This window comes from Hippopotamus amphibius, chromosome 17 (genome assembly GCF_030028045.1).
Source record: "Hippopotamus amphibius kiboko isolate mHipAmp2 chromosome 17, mHipAmp2.hap2, whole genome shotgun sequence".
Taxonomy (NCBI): domain Eukaryota; kingdom Metazoa; phylum Chordata; class Mammalia; order Artiodactyla; family Hippopotamidae; genus Hippopotamus; species Hippopotamus amphibius.
The window spans coordinates 36,705,915-36,725,664 of NC_080202.1; the positions used below are offsets into that span (position 1 = coordinate 36,705,915).

The 19,750-nt window shown below is 47.4% G+C and overlaps 1 protein-coding gene across 2 annotated transcripts in view; it reads right to left on the reverse strand.

Moving 5' to 3' along the window:
* The window catches only part of IGF2BP1 (insulin like growth factor 2 mRNA binding protein 1), a 36,656-nt gene extending 17,533 nt beyond the window's left edge, over window positions 1-19,123 (reverse strand). For both annotated transcript variants that reach the window (XM_057715830.1, XM_057715831.1), the window contains exons 1-2: window positions 18,949-19,123; window positions 17,699-17,759 (exon numbers count right to left, since the gene is read on the reverse strand). In XM_057715830.1, coding sequence (XP_057571813.1) covers window positions 17,699-17,759; window positions 18,949-19,123 — 236 coding nt within the window. The remainder of the gene's footprint in view (window positions 1-17,698; window positions 17,760-18,948) is intronic.
* Between the last annotated feature and the right edge of the window lie 627 nt (window positions 19,124-19,750).

Below are 19,750 nucleotides of genomic sequence, written 5' to 3' on the forward strand. Positions count from 1 at the left end.
CATAGCTGAGGGTGCGGATTCAATCCCTGGTTGGGGAAGTAAGAGCCCACAAGCCGCGCAGCACAGCCAAAAAAAAATAAAATAAAAAATAAAATAAAATCATACTGATTTTTAGAAATACATACTGAAATAGTTACAGATAAAATATGTCTAGGATTTGCTTTAAAGTAATCAGGGGGAAATTAATACAGATTGGATATGATTTGGTAATTTTTAAAGGTAGGTGATGGGTACATGGGAGAATAATTCTCCTTTCCACATTTCAAAGTTTTTTTTTCCATAACAAAAAACCTAAAAAGATAATTCCAGCTCACCCAATTTTAAAGTCGTCACAGATTCAAAATTAATGGGTCTAAGCCAATGAGATTTTCCCTTATTTAATTTTTCAATATTTATTTATTTATTTATTTAGGCTGTGCCAAGTCTCAGCTGCGGCACACGGGATCTTCGTTGTGGCATGCATGCGGGATCTAGTTCCCCGACCTGGGTTCAAACCTGGGCCCCCTGCATTAGCAGTAAGGAGTCTTACCCACTGGACCACCAGGGAAGTCGCTCCTCTTTTATTTTTATTAGCAAGAATCCAGGCCCTGGTGAGAAGCCTGCTGGAGGCAGGGAGGATGGGCCTGAGGTCTAGCAGAGAGGGGAGCAGATGCACAGATAGGACATTTTTCAGAAGGGGGCCTCTCCAGACGCACACCCAGACAGAATGCACCCTGGGAACAGTCTCCAGGTCTTCTGGAAGACAGTTAAAACTGCCCCAGGGAGTGCTTTTTTTCTAACCCTTTGCAAACCAGCTCCTTCCTCTTTCCACCCCCATTCCCAGAGGGTAGGTGCCATCTTCACTCATGCTGGTGGCCTCACCCTGCCCTAAAGGGAAGAATTCCTTTAAACCAGGGCGGAGCAAGCCAGTTGTGGGGAGGGAGGCAATAGTAGGTTTTGGAAGTCTTTTCAGACTTGGGGCCCCAACCTCCAGAGGCCCCTATCAGAGGCAAACCTGGACTTTCATCTCTCCAGAGAACTAGGATTAAGTCAGGATCTCCAGATTAGACTCTTCACTTCACCCCTCCCCTAGGCTGTGATTCTCTGACTAGCAGGCTGCTTGCTCTTGGGCAAGTCAGGCTTTCTACTCTAGAGTTTAGATTCTCACATCAGGGAAACAAGGATTAGGATTAGTCCATTTTACTGGATCTTGTGTCCCCAGACCGAAATCAACCCTGTCCACCTATAGAAATACACTTTCTTAATCAGAGTGATTTTCTGTGCCTTAATGGTCTGCATAAGTGGTTTTTAACCCTTTTCTCCCCCTGGAGACTAGGTTTCCATTAGGAAATATGATACAAGGTAAGAACACTCTCCACCAGAAAAATCCAAACATTTTGCACACAATTTCAAGATTTCAAGGGTTAATGAAGGCTTTGGAATCCATCCACAGCCCAAACTTAAGACACTGTCCCACACATCCACACATAACTTCATCCCCAGTGATGTCCAAATTCACTCCAGCCTGCAGGCATCTCCTCAGAAAGGTGGGAAGAAGCTAGCCCAAGGCAATGAGAAAACTAAACTTGACTGGGGATGGGGTTGGGGTTATTACTTGGCAATTTTAAGAGGCAGCAATAAAGATTTTTCAAACTTGCAGTAACACCATGCTCTTTTAATTCTAATCAGCAATCAAGAAGGTCTACCACTTCCCCAAGGTTTCCGGTGTCCAGCTGCTGGAGTCATTCCAGATCTTCTTGGCATCTACTATGCACGGGGCCTGTGCTGTCCACACTACAGTAGCCATTAGTCTACATGTGGCTACTGAGCACTTCAAATCAGCAACTGAATTTTTCTTAAAATTAAAGTGTTTATATAATTTAACTTTTTCTAATGTAAATTTTATGAACTCTAAATACAGATTAAATGTTTCCAATGAAAATTTAGCATATGAGTTGAACAGGCTTCTAATAGTAAAATAAAATACACACTGGGTTCCTAAGACTTAGCCCCCCCAAAGTAAACGATCTTATTGTTTATACTGACTGCATATTGAACTAGTAATCTTTTGAATTAACTTTAAAAATAATTTTTGAATTAATCTTTACATTAATTTCACTATTGTGAAAATTAATGTGGCTATTAGAAAATTTACACTTACATATGTGTACCTCACATTTCTACTGAACAGTGCAAGGCACTGAGCTGCAGTAGAGAGCAAGGAGGGGGACGAAGAAGCCAGGCAAGCCTCCTGCCCTCCAGAGTTTATAGTCCAGCAGGGGACCTCAGTTTGGTTTGGTGTTTTGTTTTTTGGGCTTTGGGGTTTGTTTGGGTTTTTTTGGCCATACTGTGGGGCTTGCTCCTGCAAGGATCTTAATTCCCTCAACAGGGATCGAACCCATGCCCCCTGCAGTGGAAGTGCAGAGTCCTAACCACTGGGCTGCCAGGGAATTCCCCCCAGTTTGGCTTGGGATGCGAGAAGGCAATGGACAAGGTTAACTGGGTTGGGGAGGTGGGCTGGCCACTGTGTCCTTTCAGAAGCAGGTGATCCTGGGACTTCCCTGGCATTCCAGTGGTTAAGATTCTGTGCTTCCACTGCAGGGGGTGTGAGTTCAATTCCTGGTCGGGGAAGTTCCACGAGCCGGCAAAAAAAAAAAAAAAAAGTGGGTGATCCTGTTGATTCCGCAACAAGAGTCCCATGTGGCTGACACCAGAGAATAAGCACCACCCCCCCAAGCTGGCTCCCATCCCAGTTGTTTTTCCCAGCTGGAAATCAGACATAAAAGATGTCCTAACGTGCCAACCTCTGCCCTTTCCATAAGATCACCACTGACCTAGTCCTTCCCTCCCCACCCTGCCTCCTTATCCCTGTAGAGTGGAGAGTTGGAGGAAAAAATAATTGTCTAGGAAAGCTTCTGAAAGGGGCGGACCTGGCACACTCCAAGCATGGCAGTAGCTGAGAAAGGGGGCGGGGCTGGGGAGGGGAGGAGAAGCTGGCCCAATGCCCAGGGCTCCGTGCCAGGCCGATCCAGAGGCAGGGCTGCCAGACAGGCGGGCAGTCGGGTGGGCTGACCGGCAGGGTAAGGGCTGGAAAGGAAAACACTGACCTACTGGAAGGTGCAGGACCAAGCAGAGCAGATGCCACCACCAAAGGGTCAAAATATGGGGTAGGGGGTGGCGGCTGGAAAGCAGGGACACCACTGAAATGTACCTGTGGTCCCGTGAACATGGTCTTTTAAAGGTATGCAGCACACACGCACTGTCCCAAATGTGCTCCTGAACTGATGCTGAGGACAGGTAGGAAAAGCAAATCTCGGGGAGAAGCTCTGGGATGAACCATATTCCCTCTTTGGAAGGCTCTTGTACTATGTTTAATGTGCTCCCGGCCTACCTGGAGTCAAAGAAGAGGGGGATTCACTAGGCTTCTTACACGACCAAGGACACACACACACACATACCATTAACCTGGCAATCGGAAGTTCCAGTTGAAGGAAATCAGATTCCTACATTGAGGAAATCAGATTCATACACTGAGGTCTGAGAGAGTCCCCCTCATTTTACAGATGGAGAAACTGAGGCTCAGGAAAAGGAAAGAGACTTGGCAACTTTGAGGCAGGACTAGAACGCAGCTGGTTTATGCTGAGTTCTAGTCCTATCTGGTTTACGGTGAGTATAGTAAACCAGTCTCCTCCCAGGCTGGTTTACACTCATCTCACCAAACTTCACTTCTTTCTCTCTGACAAGAAGTGTTAACACAGCAGAAGCCTGTATAGCCCCGATGTCAGCAGCAGGAAAAATGCCCATATTCTGTATGGCTAAGTACATGCCAACTGGCTTTTACTACATGCGGCTCCAATTTGGGCACAGGATTTAACTTGCAGAAGAGCTAACTACACTATAATACCGCTGGATGACTGTCAGAGAGATTTGCTAGCAGGGAAAAAGTGCAGTCACCAAATATTCTTCTTGCAAAATTTCATCTCAGTTTGGGATAGGCAGGGGTGCAAAGGGAAAAGGCAGGTGGGGAGGTGCTGCCCTGTGTTAGAGGGCAAGCAAAAGAGGAATAAATCCTTTGCTCAACTCACTCATCTCAAAAAATACATGGTTTGACTAGAGAGCCCACGTTTTTCTTTTCTTGCCCATCTGGGCAGCGCCAGAGAAAGCCAAAACAGAAGCTGAGACAGTGCAGCTCTTTCCAGACAAATTCCAAGTCAGCCTGGACCAACCACCCCTCCTTCCCTCCACTGTGCTCACTCTGCCTAGAATCAGTGCTCTTTCATCTGAGGGGTTCCTAGAGCCAGAGCCAGCCTCCTGAGCCCTACAATGTGAACTGCGAGGTGTGAAGAAGCCACTAGACCAAATCTAACGCATGGAGACAAACAGGAGAGGTGACTCAGTGTGAGCAGCGCAATCCTGCTGGTGGAGGCAGCGATGGTGTGGGTAAGAAATTCACCGTTGGGGGACACGACTCACCTTTCTTCTCCGGCCAGCAATGGGAAGCGTTTCCAGAATCTTCCCTTGGGGGTGGGGGTGGGGGGTAATTTGCTCTGACAGAGGGAAAGGTGGAGGGGGACTAGAAAGACCATTTCCTGCCCCAGCTTCACAGGAGAGGTTGGTTTAGCTCCCCCACCCCCCGTGGAGATGTCAGCATCTCTCCAGAAAGCTTAAGAGCCAAAAGGCCTGGCACTCTGGGGCCCAGAGACCTGACTGAGGGTGGAGCTGACGTTCCGTGGAAAGCACTAGGGGGCATGCCTCGGAAATGGAGCAAGGTGGAGAGTCTCTCCTCAGGAGGGATGGCAAGCTTGGAAGCACAGCTCCAGGCCAGGATTTTGAGGTGGAGAAGCAAAGAAAAGGAAACTAGACCAGACTCAAGAGAAATCAGCCTTCCACAGCTTAAATCTGCACTGAGAGAGACCGTAGTCGAGTTTGGGTACTTCTTGGAATTCACCCTTTTAGCAGAAAGGCGCTCTGGTTGTGTCCCTCCAACAGGAGGTTAACAACCTCAAGGAATTCTTGTCTCCCTTCCAGCTGCCAACACAGACCTGTTGGTGGCTGAAAACTTCAAGAAGCTGCTGTACGTTTCTTTCTAGTGGGTAGTTCCTCATCAGAACACCTCTCCTCTGACATGCACACCTACCCCGAGTTCTGCCCTGGCTTGTGCAGCAAGAAAATGCCCTCCCTGCAGAGGCCTTTCTCCCGAGCCCCAGCCTCTGCCGGGGCGTCCCAACAGCGCCATGCGGGATGATTCTCTGCCATCCTGGGCCAGGAGCAGGGGCAAGGTCTCTAACAGCCTTTCAGGAGGACGGCGGAAAGCAGGCGCGGGCAGAGCAATTGAGAAAGAGGTGCCTGGGAAGGGCGGCAGCAGCTGAGGGTGGGGGAGGGCTGGCAGCAGCTGGGGGGGAGGAGGGGAGCCCTCATGAACGGGCGATTGAGAAGCGCCGAGCAGCTGAGCGGCCGGGTCGGCGTCGCCGGGCCTGTGCCCCACGTGGGCCGGCCCCTTCCCCCAGCCCCTCTCACCTCACCCAGGGGAAGCTGAGCGTTCAGCCTCTCACCCCGGCCGGGTGGGCCGAGTCGGCAGAGCACACGGAGGGGCACAGAGGATGTCCCTGGGGGCCCCTTCGGCTGCAGGGCCCGGCGGTCTAGAACGTTCTGCCGCCAGAACCCCTCGGCATCCCGACTCTCCCCAGCCGGTCCCACCCGGCCCGGGGGGCCCTGGGCTACCCGCGCAGGGCCCGGAGGGGGAGGGGACACGCGCCAGGGGCTGCCGGGTGGGGGTGGGGACCAGGACTTTGCCCTTTGTCTCTCTCTCCAGAGCCACCGGCCGAAACCCGACCCCATCAGCGAGCCAGGCAGCCAGCGAGGGGCAGGCTCCCCCTCCGGGGTCCTTTAGTAAATCCAGACCCGACCTCCCTGTGGTCAGGGCTGTGACTGAGGTGGTCCTGTGGGGGAGGGGGCTTCCCGCCTGCACACAGGCCTGCAAGCGTTTAAGTGGGAACCGGTTGGGGGGAGGGGGCTGGGAGGGGGCTGGAAGTGGGGCCGCAGAAGCAGGAGGGGAGAAAATGGCCCGGGAGGCGGCATTCCTTAGAGACCTCGGCTGGGCTGTGGGAGGAGGCAGGACCCGGGCCGCGAGGCCTCCCACTGAGAAGGCAGGAACTGAGGCCTTGGGAGTGGGGTGGGTTGGGGGCGCGGAACCAAGAGGCCTTCCGGGCCTCCAAAAAAAGATCCTCCTCCTAGGGCGTTCTGGAAGCCACTACAGAAAATTTATAATCGAAGAGTCACACCTCCAAGCGGAGCAGGGCATTTGTCTCAGGGTGCGAATGACCTTTTGTCCGCCCTCTTGGGGTGTCAATTAATGATAGTCATTAAAAACCTACGTTTACACAGTACTTTAGGGTTTACAATCTACACTCTCCTATGAGCCTAGAACACAAGAGCCTGGTTTGAGCCTCTAAACCACAGAAGATCGAGAATATTTTTATTTCCATTCTGCAATTCAAAAAGAGGCTCAGAGAGGTTAAGTGCCTAGTCCCAAGTTGACACTAGCCAGCAAATGTCACCATACCATGAAGCCTGCTCATCAGGAAGACATAACTGGGTTCCCGCTCCTCAAAAACATGTATAAGCTATGAATTATGATTCTATAGGCTTGAAACAAAGGTCAACTCTTTGTCCCTTCCTGCTAGGAGGAGGGGGGATGGGAGGGGAAGCCACTCGATCCCTGCCCTTCCCCCCAACCTCCCACACTTTCCCCAAGTTTGAACCCAAACAAAAGGAAAGGGGAAGGGAAAAAAAAAAACAACAGTCAGCCCAAAGCCCCAGCCATGGCACCTACACGAATGCCAAAGGATGGAAGCTCTGAGAACTCAAAATACCTACCCAGCTTATTTTGCGGGGTTCATGGAGATGGCGAGGTTTCAGATGAGGATATGAGGCCCAGGGAGATACTGACCCCAGATCCCAGTGTGCACACATCTGGCAGAAGAGCAAGCTGAGATTGACACCTGAATCCTAAACCACTCAAAGTCCTCCTCCACCTCATTCAGCTCCATTTCCATGGTTTTTCATTAGGAGCAGAATCCCCATTTCCCATCACAGCTGCCTAGACAAGGGGAGAATGTTCTTAGTTTTCTTCAGCCACTCAAGATTGCCTAAAAATCCCAATGGTGAGAGGAAAATACAATGCAAAGCAAGTATGAACACCCATGGAGGAAGGAGGCTCAGAGCAGAGAGAGATTACTGTTGGGCATGTTTTTATTTGCTAGCCTTATGCTCTCCCCCACCAAAACACTCAGCTTCTCTGAATGTTAGAGGATCAGCTAATCCCACCTTCTAAGAGAGCTCAGCCTTGAAGGTAGAAAGGCCTGGGTTTGAATACCACCACTACTATTCAAGGTATGACCCTAGCTAAGCTACACTCAGAGCCTCAGCTTCTTTTGTGGAATGAAGGGCTAATGCTAGCAGGGTTCTTAGGATTCAATGAAGGAATAGTATCTAGCTCTGAGTAGATACTCAATAAAGATTCCATATTATTGCAGAAGGAACTCATCTTTTGACCCACAACACGTTACACAGAAGTCTGGAGCAAAGAAGATGGTCAATAAGGGAAGTACCAGACATCTGCCATAGCTGGGGGCCTCTCTCCGCTAGGATGCCACCCCTCTCTTCCAGAAGAGTTGTCTCCCCACAGACATCTCCCTGCCTGTACACAGTGCTCTCCTGAATCCACTGCTATTTTTTTGTCTAACCTCCAAAACACAGCTTAAGCTCACTCAAAGCCTACCTCCTGTCCCTGTTCCTACCAACCTAGTTCCTGAGGTTGTGTGCCTCTCATTGCAGCCTCTCAGCCTCTGCTGTCCCACAACTTTTCCTGCATCTAAAGTGAAGATGCTGGAGGGCAGGAACTTTACCTTGTACCTCTTTTGTGCAGCTCCTTCTCCCAATGTCTCCCTTCCCTGGCCTGAAACAGACCCAGTAATGCTAAATAAAAACCCAACAAATAATCAAATGTTTAATGCAGGAGAGGGGTCAGGCAAAGACTCCCGTTTTATATAGAATGAGGAGGTGACCACCATGTGAGAAAATCAAAACTGCCAGACACTTTAAATATGGCCAGAGGGAGGCGGGGATGGGGTGTTACTGTTTGCTGGGTACAGTTTCAATCTTGCAAGATGAAAAGAATGGAGAGGATGGTTGCACACCAGTGTGAATGTTCTTAATACACCTGAACTGTACACTTAAAAATGGTAAGTTTTACGTTGTGCATATTTTACTACAGAAAAGTAGTTTAATAATTTCATACTAATTTTAATTTTTAACATAAAAATTTAATTTAATTAAAATTTTTAATTTAAATTTAAAACTTTTTTTGGTTAAGCTGTGCCACACAGCTTAACCAAAAAAAAAAAAAAAGGAGGCAAGGATAGACAGGGAAACCTAAAAGCTCCTGGAGAAAAGTGACCTGATAAATTATATTTCTCTGCCATCTCCACTTTAAAGACCAAGGTCTTTTGCTTGTTCTTCATTGTATTTCTAGTACCTGGCAGAGGGCATGTCAATAGTAGACTCTGAATAGATAAAAATAAGTGTATGCATGAATGCCTGACTAGAAGTACCAAGCTTTGGAGCAACATGAAAGCTATCAGGTGTCTATACCATGTTAAATATTTTCTTATATGATTTAGTTGTAAGTATGTATTTTTAAAATTACACCCCACTCCATTCTCCCAAAATGGCTAGTGACTGAGTGGCAAGTCCCCCACACACCCAGGCTACAGTGGCTGACCATGTGACGGTTTGAAGAGAAGAACAAAGGAACTTGGGCCTAGATAGGCATCTTAGTTAGAAGTTTAGGGAACTCCTGGCAGTCCAGTGGTTAGGACTCGGCACTTCCACTGCAAGGGGCAGGGGTTCCATATGTGGTCAGGGCACTAGATTCCACATGCCCTGCAGCACAGCCAAAAACAAAAAAAAAGTTTAAAGGAAACCAGCTACTCAAGATGGTCAGGGGCAAGGGTGGGAAAGTGAAAGAAGGATGATCTGAGAGATCTGTGAGGTTACGAGGTTTGTGGAGATCATTTCATTCCACCTCTTGCCTCCCACAGCTTATTCTGGACAGATATCACTCCACTCTATTCTCAAAAGTCAGCAGAAGCAGCTTTGAATCAAATGCTAATAAACACTGAGAGGAAACCCCTCTGTATAAAATAACTTCAGTCAGCTATTTTTTCCCTTCTTCTACATTAAATAACAAGTTGCTGGAGTGGACACTCTAGAAAAGAAGTTGAAGAGACTGTTCTTTCGAACCCCGCTGTCTCCCCAGCCAACATCCTATTCACATCTAGTGCTCGCTCAGAACACACTGGCTGCAGCCACCAACAGCCACGTCTGTGAAGGATCATCTCTGCCCTGTAATTTAGGGTTCCGTCTCCAAATCCTGCCAAAGCAACTGCTCCCTATTACAGTTGGACTTCTCCTCTTAGAGACTGGAGCAACTTAGAGACTGGAGGAGGAAGCGACATAAATACGTCTAACTCAACAGGTAGGTATCCTCAACGAGTTTACTCCACCCAACAGCCCCCCCTTTCGTTCCTGTCTCCCCTTATTTTCTCCTCCTCAGAGTAAGTACCTAATGGAAAGTTGATGAGCCCCAAGCAATCCCAAATGCCACTCCAGAAAAGAGGCAACACACATCGCTCCACATAAACTAATTGTAAAACCCTTTATAGTAACTGATTAAAGTCACAAGCCTGTTAAATGGCCTAAAACCACATCCGGATTGGAAACCCTTCCCCTCCCCACCCCACTAAAAGAAGAGTCAATCCTTATTCCCTGGACTGAGATGTGGAAAGGGGCTGTACGTGTGTGGGTTTGTGGGTTTGTACCTTTCCAGCAGGGAGGGCTGAAGAAAGGAAGTAGACATGAAGGTGGGTACTGAGCACACCTTTGAGGACTGTTTCCAGACCAGGGAGAGAAACTGAGATCACTGTAGCTTTGCCATCTAAGAGGGCACAGGAAGAGGAGCCATGTATGCAATCACTTCCTCCGCATCCAAGGGTCCCCAACTCCTGAATGCCTACTTTGTTAGCTTAAGCAAGAGCATAACTTCAAGACAAACATGCCCATCTCCTACCAGGTAGGGGAAGCTGCTCATTTCTTCCTTCCTCAGATCTCCAAAAGGACTTACACAGTCCCCTTCATCCTGAATTCTTACAACACCTCATCTGCAGAATTAGGATAGTTCTCCTCTCATCCATGTCCCTACTCTATACGCACCTTTGATAGTAGCAACAAAGTGTGAAGTTTCAGCGAGGAACCTGGCCCAGGTTGAGGGCATCAACAATGGAATATATGCTCCATTCTCCTAAGAGGATGTCCTCCATGTCCTAAGAGGGTAGGGTCCATATTTAGGGGCTCTTGGGGACTGCCCTGATGAGCTTCATCTCCCTCTCCCAAAAGATGGCCTTTCCTTTCAGCACACAGGTTATCAAAAACATCCTACACATAAATCCCCTTCAATATGCCTATCCATCAGTGTTCCACATAAAATACATGCCATATTCACCGAAGTGTACTTGAACACCGTACTTACTGCCTTAGATACATGGGCAAGCCGTTACACACAGTCCAAAGACAGGAGGCACAGGCCTATATTGAAAACAAAGACTAATTATAGCTAATGTGTAATAGCACCAGTTTACAGTTAAAGCAATGGAGGCTCAAGGAGGTTAAGTAACTTCTGGTTTCCCAGTCATTGCCGGATTCCAAAACTCTTGTTTTTGAGCACTGAGCTCTCCTGGAGAGACCTTTCCTCCACACTCCTGTGGGACTGAGTGAGGGACCTAGGGTAGGTCATGAGACTCTGACCTAATAATAGAGCCTCCTCCCTCTTGATCCTTAAGAATTCTGAAAATGATTCCTGTCCTCCCTGCTCCTGTTGCCAAAGAGCTCAGACTCCACAAACAACCTTTACACAAAACAATTTTTTTTTTAATTTCTAAATTCTCTGATTTCGCCTCTTAAAGATTCTAACTATATCCAATCAACTAAATTAAACTATCCAATCAAACTTCACTCAGACTTAACATTTTCCATTTCAAGTGGCCAAAACATCTGGATGAAGGACTAATTTTTTAACTGAAACTAACTCAAAATGAATAAGAATTGAAGCCTTCCTTAACCCACTTTTCCTAAGGAAATGTTGAAAGGATTGACTAGAATCCACAAAATAGATATGCTGGAGAGGGAAAGAGAAAATGAAGAGATCCTCCACTTCTCCTGTTTCCTCTCTAACAGAGATTTTCTCCACAAACCTCCTCCTAAACTATGACCAAAATTCCCACCCACCCTGTTGGGTCACTTACATGCCTTTAGCCACCAAAATCCAACTTGTCTAATAATCAGACTTGTCCTAGGGGTCTTGAAAATATCTGGACAATCTAGTCAAAAATTCTTTTACTCATCCAGCTGTTTACTCTGTATTTCATACAAAAGTAGTTTACTGGTGGCTTGCCATGCTCTCTGCTCTCTGCCACACGACCAGAACATCAAATCCTGGAAGCCTGGACTTCTGCACTAGGACTGCATTTCTGGTGGTGTTTGTTCTGTATACAGTTACATTTCAGTGTTTCGCAATCAGATTTTCTCCAACTATATTAAAATGATGAGGTCCAGACCAACTTTTCTCTCCTGTGATTTACCCATAATCAATACACATTTTATTTCAACAGTCTGCATTTAGGGTGAAAGCTTGTTCCAGCCTGTTGTTCCTTCATTCCATGACTATTGCAAACCTACTGGCTGCAAAGAAGCAAGTCTTACAAACCTGGTTCTGCTTGTTCAATACTAGGATGACCCCTTGGACCCACTAAAAAGTACAGAGCCTCCTCTGAACAAACTCCAAGCTCTTCTACTAAAATGCAGTTAACCACCTGGGGACTGGACATCTCCCTGCTGGCGATGCGCCCTTGAAATGGTTTGTGTTATCACAGGCACTCTCCTGGATGATCACTTTCTAGCTAAACCAAACTTTTATCAGTAACCAAAAAGCATACATTTTGATTCCACGCTTTTTGAGGAGAGACTTTTTCTTACCTGTTTTGACAGACATTTAAAAAGGTGTGAACTGGGCCCAGGTGGAAATGATATTACGCAAATTGGACATTAACATGGAGCCAAACACTGGCTGAGACCCTGAGAAAGATCTTCAAAGCCCCACCAGTGGCCAGCTGGAAGACCTGTTGTCAGTCTTTTACAACATAAATAAAACCCATCATAGAACCTCTGGTTACTATTACTCCCTTTGTTATTGTTTCAGTCAGCCTTTGGGACACAGAGACACACAGTCCATCTACTAAAAATTACAGATTATGCAACGCTGTTAACTCTCCAAGGTTCTATGCCCCATGGCCAAGGGGCCTCAGCTCCTGGGAGAGGGCAACCGTTACATGCACTTCCATTTTCTCTCCATCTCTCTCATCCTCTTACTTTCCCCTGACCCGTCTTTTCCCCTCTCCTCTGCCTCTTCGCTCCACTTTCACCCACCAGCTTTTAGCTTTTGCCTTAGAATGCAAAGGTCTTGAGCCAGCGAGGGCGCTGGAAGGTCTACACCGCGGGGCCTGGGACCTCTCCGGGTGGAGAAGGCCGGGGAAGCCGCGGCGAGGTTTGGGATCTGGGGGCTCCCAGGACGAAGGCGAGGCTGTTGGCCGGCGTTGCCGCAGCCAGGGGTCTCAGCGACCCTGGGAAAGGAAGCCCTCCTCGGAGACCCAGGCCTGAGGATGTTCCCAGGCAGAGGCCGGTTCAAAGGCAGGCGAGGGCCCCTGCACGGAGCGGCAGATTGCGAGGCCGGTGGCGGGCTGGGGCTGCGGCGGGCGGGGAAGGGTTAGGGCGGCGGGGCCCGCGCGGACTCTCCAGGAAGCGCCTCCAGCGCCGCCGCGACTTTCTCTGCTTTTTGAAAAAGCGAAGGGAAGGCAGGCAACTCCGAAAGTAAAAATCGCCTTGCCCTGGGCTGAATTTACACACCCGTCTTCTAAAAGTGGTGTCTGCGACCCCCTCTCCCGTGGGTCGCTGTGCGCCCGCAGCCGCTCCTCTTTAAAAGGGAAGCGGGCAATCCACCCCAACCCCCATCTCTCTTTCTCGCTCTTTTTTTTCCCCCGTCTGGAATTTCCAACCCAGGACTAACTTGTCTGATTTTTCCAGTCTCCCCTGCTGCTTTTTCCTCCCCTTTTCTCTCCCAAACACTTCCATCCCAAAATCTAAGCTGCACTTTCTGGAAGGTATTAGCCACATTTTAAGAATCTTTTAAGAGGATGGGGAGCGAACAAGACTGAATTTAAATTCTAACAGCTGGCAAAATGTCTGTTCTTCAAATGCTTTTGCTTCATACATTTATTCTAATGACAACATCGCCAACACTACGCCCCCCCCCCCACACACACACACAAATCAACACAGGTACAACCAACACATATCTCTTCAACACAAAAACCCTTAAACTTCTACAGATAGCACTTAGGTCTCCCTCTTTTCACTTTAAACCAGATCTGAAAAAAATTTTTCAATCTTTTAAATTTATACTCACTAACCTATCTCAATAGTATCTTTGTCAACTGATTGTGACACATTATAGAATAAGCTCAAAAAATAAAGCTTAAATGTACCCAAACACATAAAATATGATTCAAATGACATATATTAAGGTAATTTTAAAAGATTAGACGCTCCGAACCTTTGAATCAAGAGTCTTCCAATGGTTAATATCATGTATTTCGTCTCTAAAACATAATTACAAGAAAGAATGTTTTGCTCTTGTTCCAGCAAAATCTATGGCCTAAAAACTTTACATTCAAAACAGTTAACTATACTTTGAATAAATTAGTGATGGGAATTACACTTCCCCCTCTTTACTCAAAAGTTCTCCACCTGGGAAACCACTGGAGTAAAATTTAATCTTTCTACTTTGGGTTAGAAAATAAAGGGTTCTGGAAACCTACAACTCTTCCAAAGGATAGTCCTATACCACTGTCTTTAGGAAAGTCATCTTGAAATATTGAACACTAAATGATAACACGTTAAAGATTTCTCTAGCAGTGAAAAAAAACCTTATTTTATGAATTTGTAAACATACACTTTCTAGGTAAAAATGGAGCGTGAATTATTTCCACCTTTCCTCCAAGCAGTGCAGAAAAATTAAGAGTCAACTGGTTTTTTTCAACTTATTTAAAGCTCAAAAAACCTGACATTAGTAAGAAAACCTTTTTACTAAAAGTGCCATACTATTCCTACTTTAAACTTACTTGTTGAATACCTGGGTCAGATGTATCTTTCAACTATAACCACTAAAGCAAAGTGCCTGCAAATACTCCCACTCTAGTACTTTTCCTCCTTTATAGTTGTTTTTTTTAAAGATAGTCCCTTGTTTCTTAACCCCTCCCCCCTTATAACTCATTTTCAGCCCCTAAGGACAATTTTCCTTAAAGGCAAACCCATTTCTGAAGGCAAAATTTTTGTGTGTTTTGAAAACATTTAGTGATCCAATTATTTCTTCAGTCTCCATAAATTACTTAAAAATATTTTTGCCATTTACAAGACATCCCTTTGCAGAAATTTTTAAAGCGACTAACTTTAGAAAATTAAACCGTAAAATCAGGAGAAAGTTTGAATGCTTTCTCTTCTGAGAGTTCTCACACTTACGTGGCTAGGAGACCAATTTTTATGTGCTTTTTGATAGTTAGAAATTCGAGAGAAAGTGTTATTAGCCCACCTCATTTTAAGTCAGAGAAAACAACCATTAACCTGCCCAAGGAAATCAGTCTTTAACTAGAACACATTTCACCCAGAGAAATGCAGTACATCTGTTCTTTTTTTTTTTTTTCTTAACAGCAACACCTTTTATTTTGATGACACCAGTTGACAGGAGGTATGCTATCTTTAGGCCACATTCCTCTAGAAAAAGGCACACACAGTGGTAAATGAAACAAAATTTTAAATTCCCTTTTAAGGAATTTTGAGGAATTTCCTCCCAAAATACCCAAGTCTCACTGAGATCATACCCCTTTCTTTACCTTAACTACTTGTGTCTCAATTTTTAAAAAAAAACACATACAAATCCTTTCCACAACTGTTTTTAAAATGCTTTTGGTTCTCCTCCTTTGTCCTAATACCTGACAGTGGACATATACAAATTCTCAACAATTTGAGAAAAAATAAGCTAAAGCTCTTGACCAAAATTCCAACACTTAAACTAAGAGTTTGGGAAGGTGATCTCAGAGAAATTTAATGCTACCCATTTTAAAAATTCAACTTAATGTTTTCAATTTAAATGTACAGTGTTCAGTCTCGAGTTCTTAAAAAGGAACAAATTATATGTCAAATAGATACAAGGTTAAAACAAAATATTTTAATACTTGGAAACCAGTTACTCAGAGGTAACTGCTAAAAAATGTATCTTTTGCTTGATAACCCCCCCCTCCAAAAAACCAAAAACAAAAAAACTCAGGAACATTTAGGTTGCCAGGTTTTTATGAATCTCTTAGAAATGTTTAAAATCATAATTCACTTGGAACTGAGTACATCAAGAAGAGTTCTCTATTTTAACCAGTGAAAACAATATATATACACACACACACAATATATATATATATATGTACCACTATTCATTTTGCTTAAAATATATTAGTCACAGTTAATTAACTAGTTCCTCTTCTGTACACCCATGAGACTGAAAAAGTCAGGAACAAACCAACTGAAGAAATACTTTTCAGACAGACTAAAAACACATACCACAAACATGCTTCCTCAAAGAACACAAAATGATAGAGCAAACTGACTTCATGAAAACAAACTTTCTTTTTTTAAATCCTAAAACTTCAAAAATTGATTCATTCTAGAAAAACGAAGTGCCTTACCACCACTCAGAGAGAAAAATAAAACACAACTGACAATGTTTGTGCTCAAAAATTATTTCAGCAAGGGGGGAAGAATACACAAAAGATTGAGTATGGGTGTGGAAAAGAAGATTTTGTACCCACTCCTCACAAACCCCACCCCTTCCCAACTCAAAGGAGCCCTCAGTAATATATTTTGGAGGGAACAAGGAGCCTAAAAATGGCTTTAAAGCAAGCAGATGGCTTAGGGGGAAAGATCCATAAACACAGAGCACCATGAAAATTAAAATATAAATGTTTTGAGTTCCATTTCATCACATTTTGCTATTTTCTTGCTTTTGATTTCATTCCCTTTAAAATTTAAACCATCTTTAAGAAAAAAATTCCACCTATTTCAGAATTCCAGTTATTCTGGTTATTTCCCATCTACATGTTTCAAACACTCAGCTTTCAGTTCGAATATCCACAATCTTCTCAGTAAATCTGATGTCAGTGTACATATTTCTCTTATTCCCATCTCCAGGAAATGCTCCCAAATAATAAATACGACTTTTTTTTTCTTTCTTCAGGTTTTATTGCCTCTTTACTCCTAATTGCCTTTCCAATAACAGAGTATTTCAAGCACTTGAGGTTAAATCACAAGCTCTATAAACATAGTTACAAGCCATATTGATCATCTATAGAAACAATAGTTCCAAGTTACTTAAATATCTCAAGCTAAACCACTGGGCAGATTTTTCTCACATTAAACTTTCTAGACTCTCTTAACTACCTTCAAAAAAGCATAGCCACCCACCTCCACCTTTCCACCCACAAAAGGCCAGCAACTATTCTAAAATGCAGCAAGTTTGCAGTTGAAATGAGGGGAGAAAGGGAGAAGATCAAAGATTTACTGGGGGCTGCAACATGAGAGAAAACTCCGCACTGTCAACATGTTTAAAGTCAGGTTTAAGAAAGCAGAAAGATTCTTCCCTTATACTTCCCAGCCAGAGTTCAATGAAAGATCTGAACCATGAATCAGCTTTGGGGATAACATGATAGAGGTATCCTCTTTGCTGAAGCAAGGATGGGAAGGTATTGGAACACAGTCTCTCTCTCACACACACTCCATTCATCCAGGGAGTTCTAGACCCTCCAAAGAGCCCCAGCTCACAGCCTGAACACAAAGCTCTCACCCCAGATGGTCCCCTTGTAACAATGGACTGAAGGAGTGGGGGTGGAGGGCTCGGAAAGGATAGTACAGCCAAAGCATATTTGCAAAATCCAGTTGGGAGGGGAGGATGTGTGATGGGAGGGACTAGAGGTAGGGATCTGAGAAAAAAATAATGTCCTTGCCTGTTGCAGAAATATAAATAAAGCACACGCACAGAATTCTTTGGGGGGGCAGGAACTCATTCCACTTCCCCTAGGGAGTCAAAGACCCCCCCCCCAATCCACTTAAGAATTATGGTGAGGGAAGGGTGGAAAAATAGGCCTGCTATAAAGTTGCTCAATATCCATGAGTCTAAAATCTTTAAAGATTTTTAGCTTCCCCACAAAAATGGCCCCACACACCTTGAACAAACTCCACAAGTCTTCTCCTCTATTGATCTTTTTCCCTTTTACTTCTCCAAGAAACATCTCCTAGCCCACCCCAGCCTCAGCTATTTTTTTTTTACAAGCTGTAAACCACCCATTACTAGATCTTAGCCAATCTTCCCTCCCTGCCCCCAACATCCGGAGTTGGGGGTGGGAAGGCCAATAATGGGTTTCTTCCACTGGAGACACTATGGACCCCTGAACACAGCCTCTCAGCGTCCGCAGGCTGACCCCCTCCCCAGAGAAGACCTCTTTCCTACCTTTGTTTTTTGGGGACGGAGTGTTCAATCTCTAGGCGTTTTCCTTGCAGCTCCACTTTCCCTAAAGATTAAATTGAAAAAGACAACATGAGAGCTCGGACCGGGGGTGGGGTGGGGGGACAAGCGGGCGGGAAAAGGAAGGAGAAAACATTAGGGTAATTCAGGAGTTACTGGGATTTGAGATCTTCCTAGGAATCCAGGTAGTGGGTTCCGCAGCCGGATGCGAAAAAGGTCGCTTGGGGAATGGTGGACTCCATAAATTCATTATTACGTGTTCGGAGTTTTTGTTTTGTTCTCTCCCTGCGGCCAGCTGAGTAGCGGCCGGCTCTGGGAGCCGGATTTGGGAGAGGCGCGAGGGCGTCCGTGTGGGCCGGCCGCCTTTACGGCTCCCAGCTGTGGGGAGCAGGGGCCGAGAAAGGGCTCCCCGTTTCTCCCAAAGTGCTGGCGGGGGGTGGGGGTGGGGTGCGGAATGAAACTTTATTTTCCTGTGGAGTCAGGGCGAAGGGCTTCGGGCGGCGGGGCGGTCACCTGTCGGGGCCGGCCGGGAGGCGAGGCCAGGGGGAGCGGAGCGGGGCCCCGCAGGGAGGGCCCCGGGCGGCCGCGGCGCGCCCCTCTCGGCCCAGCCTGGGCGTCTCGGGAAGCAGCATGGCGACCCGCCGCCGCCGCCGCCGCGCCACCCGGCTCACGCCCCACTTTCAAATCAAAATGGCTCAAGCCCCGGGTCCTGGGCGGGAGGCGGGACCCCGCTCCTCTCAGGTCAGGCCCGAAGGCTGCCTTCCCCACGGAAAGCCGTGAGATCCGGAGCGGAGCGGGGACCCCCTTCCCCGCCCGGAAAGGCCTAGGGCGGAGGAAGGGGAGGGGGTGCGCACGGAGTGGGGGGTCCAGCCCCGGACCCAGAGGGACTGACGTAGAAGGACGCCCAGACTGAGTTCGCCTCGGTGGCGAGCCCCCCCCCCCGCGCCTCCTGCTAACAGGGGCTCCCGCCCCGTCGGTGGAGGGGCAAGGGGGTCACCTCACTAAAGCCTCCAGCTCTTCATCTCGGGCTAGGAAGAAGGGGCGAGGAAAAGCCGAATATTTCCGTGCGGAGGGACGGAGAGGGCGTCGGAGGCGGTGGGTGGGAGCTGGTACCGACGCCAAGCCCTGCAGGCCAGGGGCAGAGAGGAGTTGGCGGGCAAGAAAAGAGGAGGAGCAGGTCCCTGTTGTTCAGGCATTTCGCGGTGCTTTTTCCGGGAAGGTGGGTGCACTCTTACCGGAGAAAGTTTCGATGGCTTTCATCGCCCAGTGCTCGTCGGGGCAGTCCACGAAGGCATAGCCGGATTTGACCAAGAACTGGCCGCTGTAGGAAATCTTGTGCTCCGCAAACACTTTCTCCAAGTCCGCGGGGGTCACGCTCTCGTTGAGATTGCCGATGTACAGCTTGTTCATGGTGGCGGTCTCCGGCTGGACGCAGTCCTGGGCAAGGCCGAGCGGGCGGGCGCGGGCGGCGAGCCTCCTAGGCCGAGGCGGGAGGCGGCGGCGGCAGACGCAAACTTTCTTTGCACCCCACCCCTGAAGTTGTCCGGAGCCGGGGCGGGGAGGGCGGCCGGAGGGCGCGCAGAGGTCGCGGGAGAGTTCGGGGAGGCCCGGGAGAAGTGCCCGCGGCGCGCTGGGAGGCGGACGACGCGGCGCGGCTCCTTCCCTTCTGTCCGAAACCCCTCCGAGAGGGCTGGTGTGTCACGTTTCTCCGCGGCCGCCCTGGCGCCGCCTCTAAATAAAATCGACTTGGAAAAAAAAAATGGAGCGGAAAAAAAAAAAAAAAAAGGCGAAGCCACGTGGTGAAAGCCCCCACCCACCCTACAGGGGAAGACCCCCGACGCCTCAGGGCCCTCGGGCCCTCCAACCCGGCCCAGCCTACCAAACTCCTGCCCGGTGCGGGGGGGCTCTCAATTCACCACCCCCCCCCCGGGTAAGTTGGGCGGCTGGGGGCTGCTTTCCCGAAGCTCTGCTTGCGCTCCCCCTTGCAAGAATCTGGCCCCTAGGGAGGCGCCCCGCCCCCCACCCATCCCCCTACCC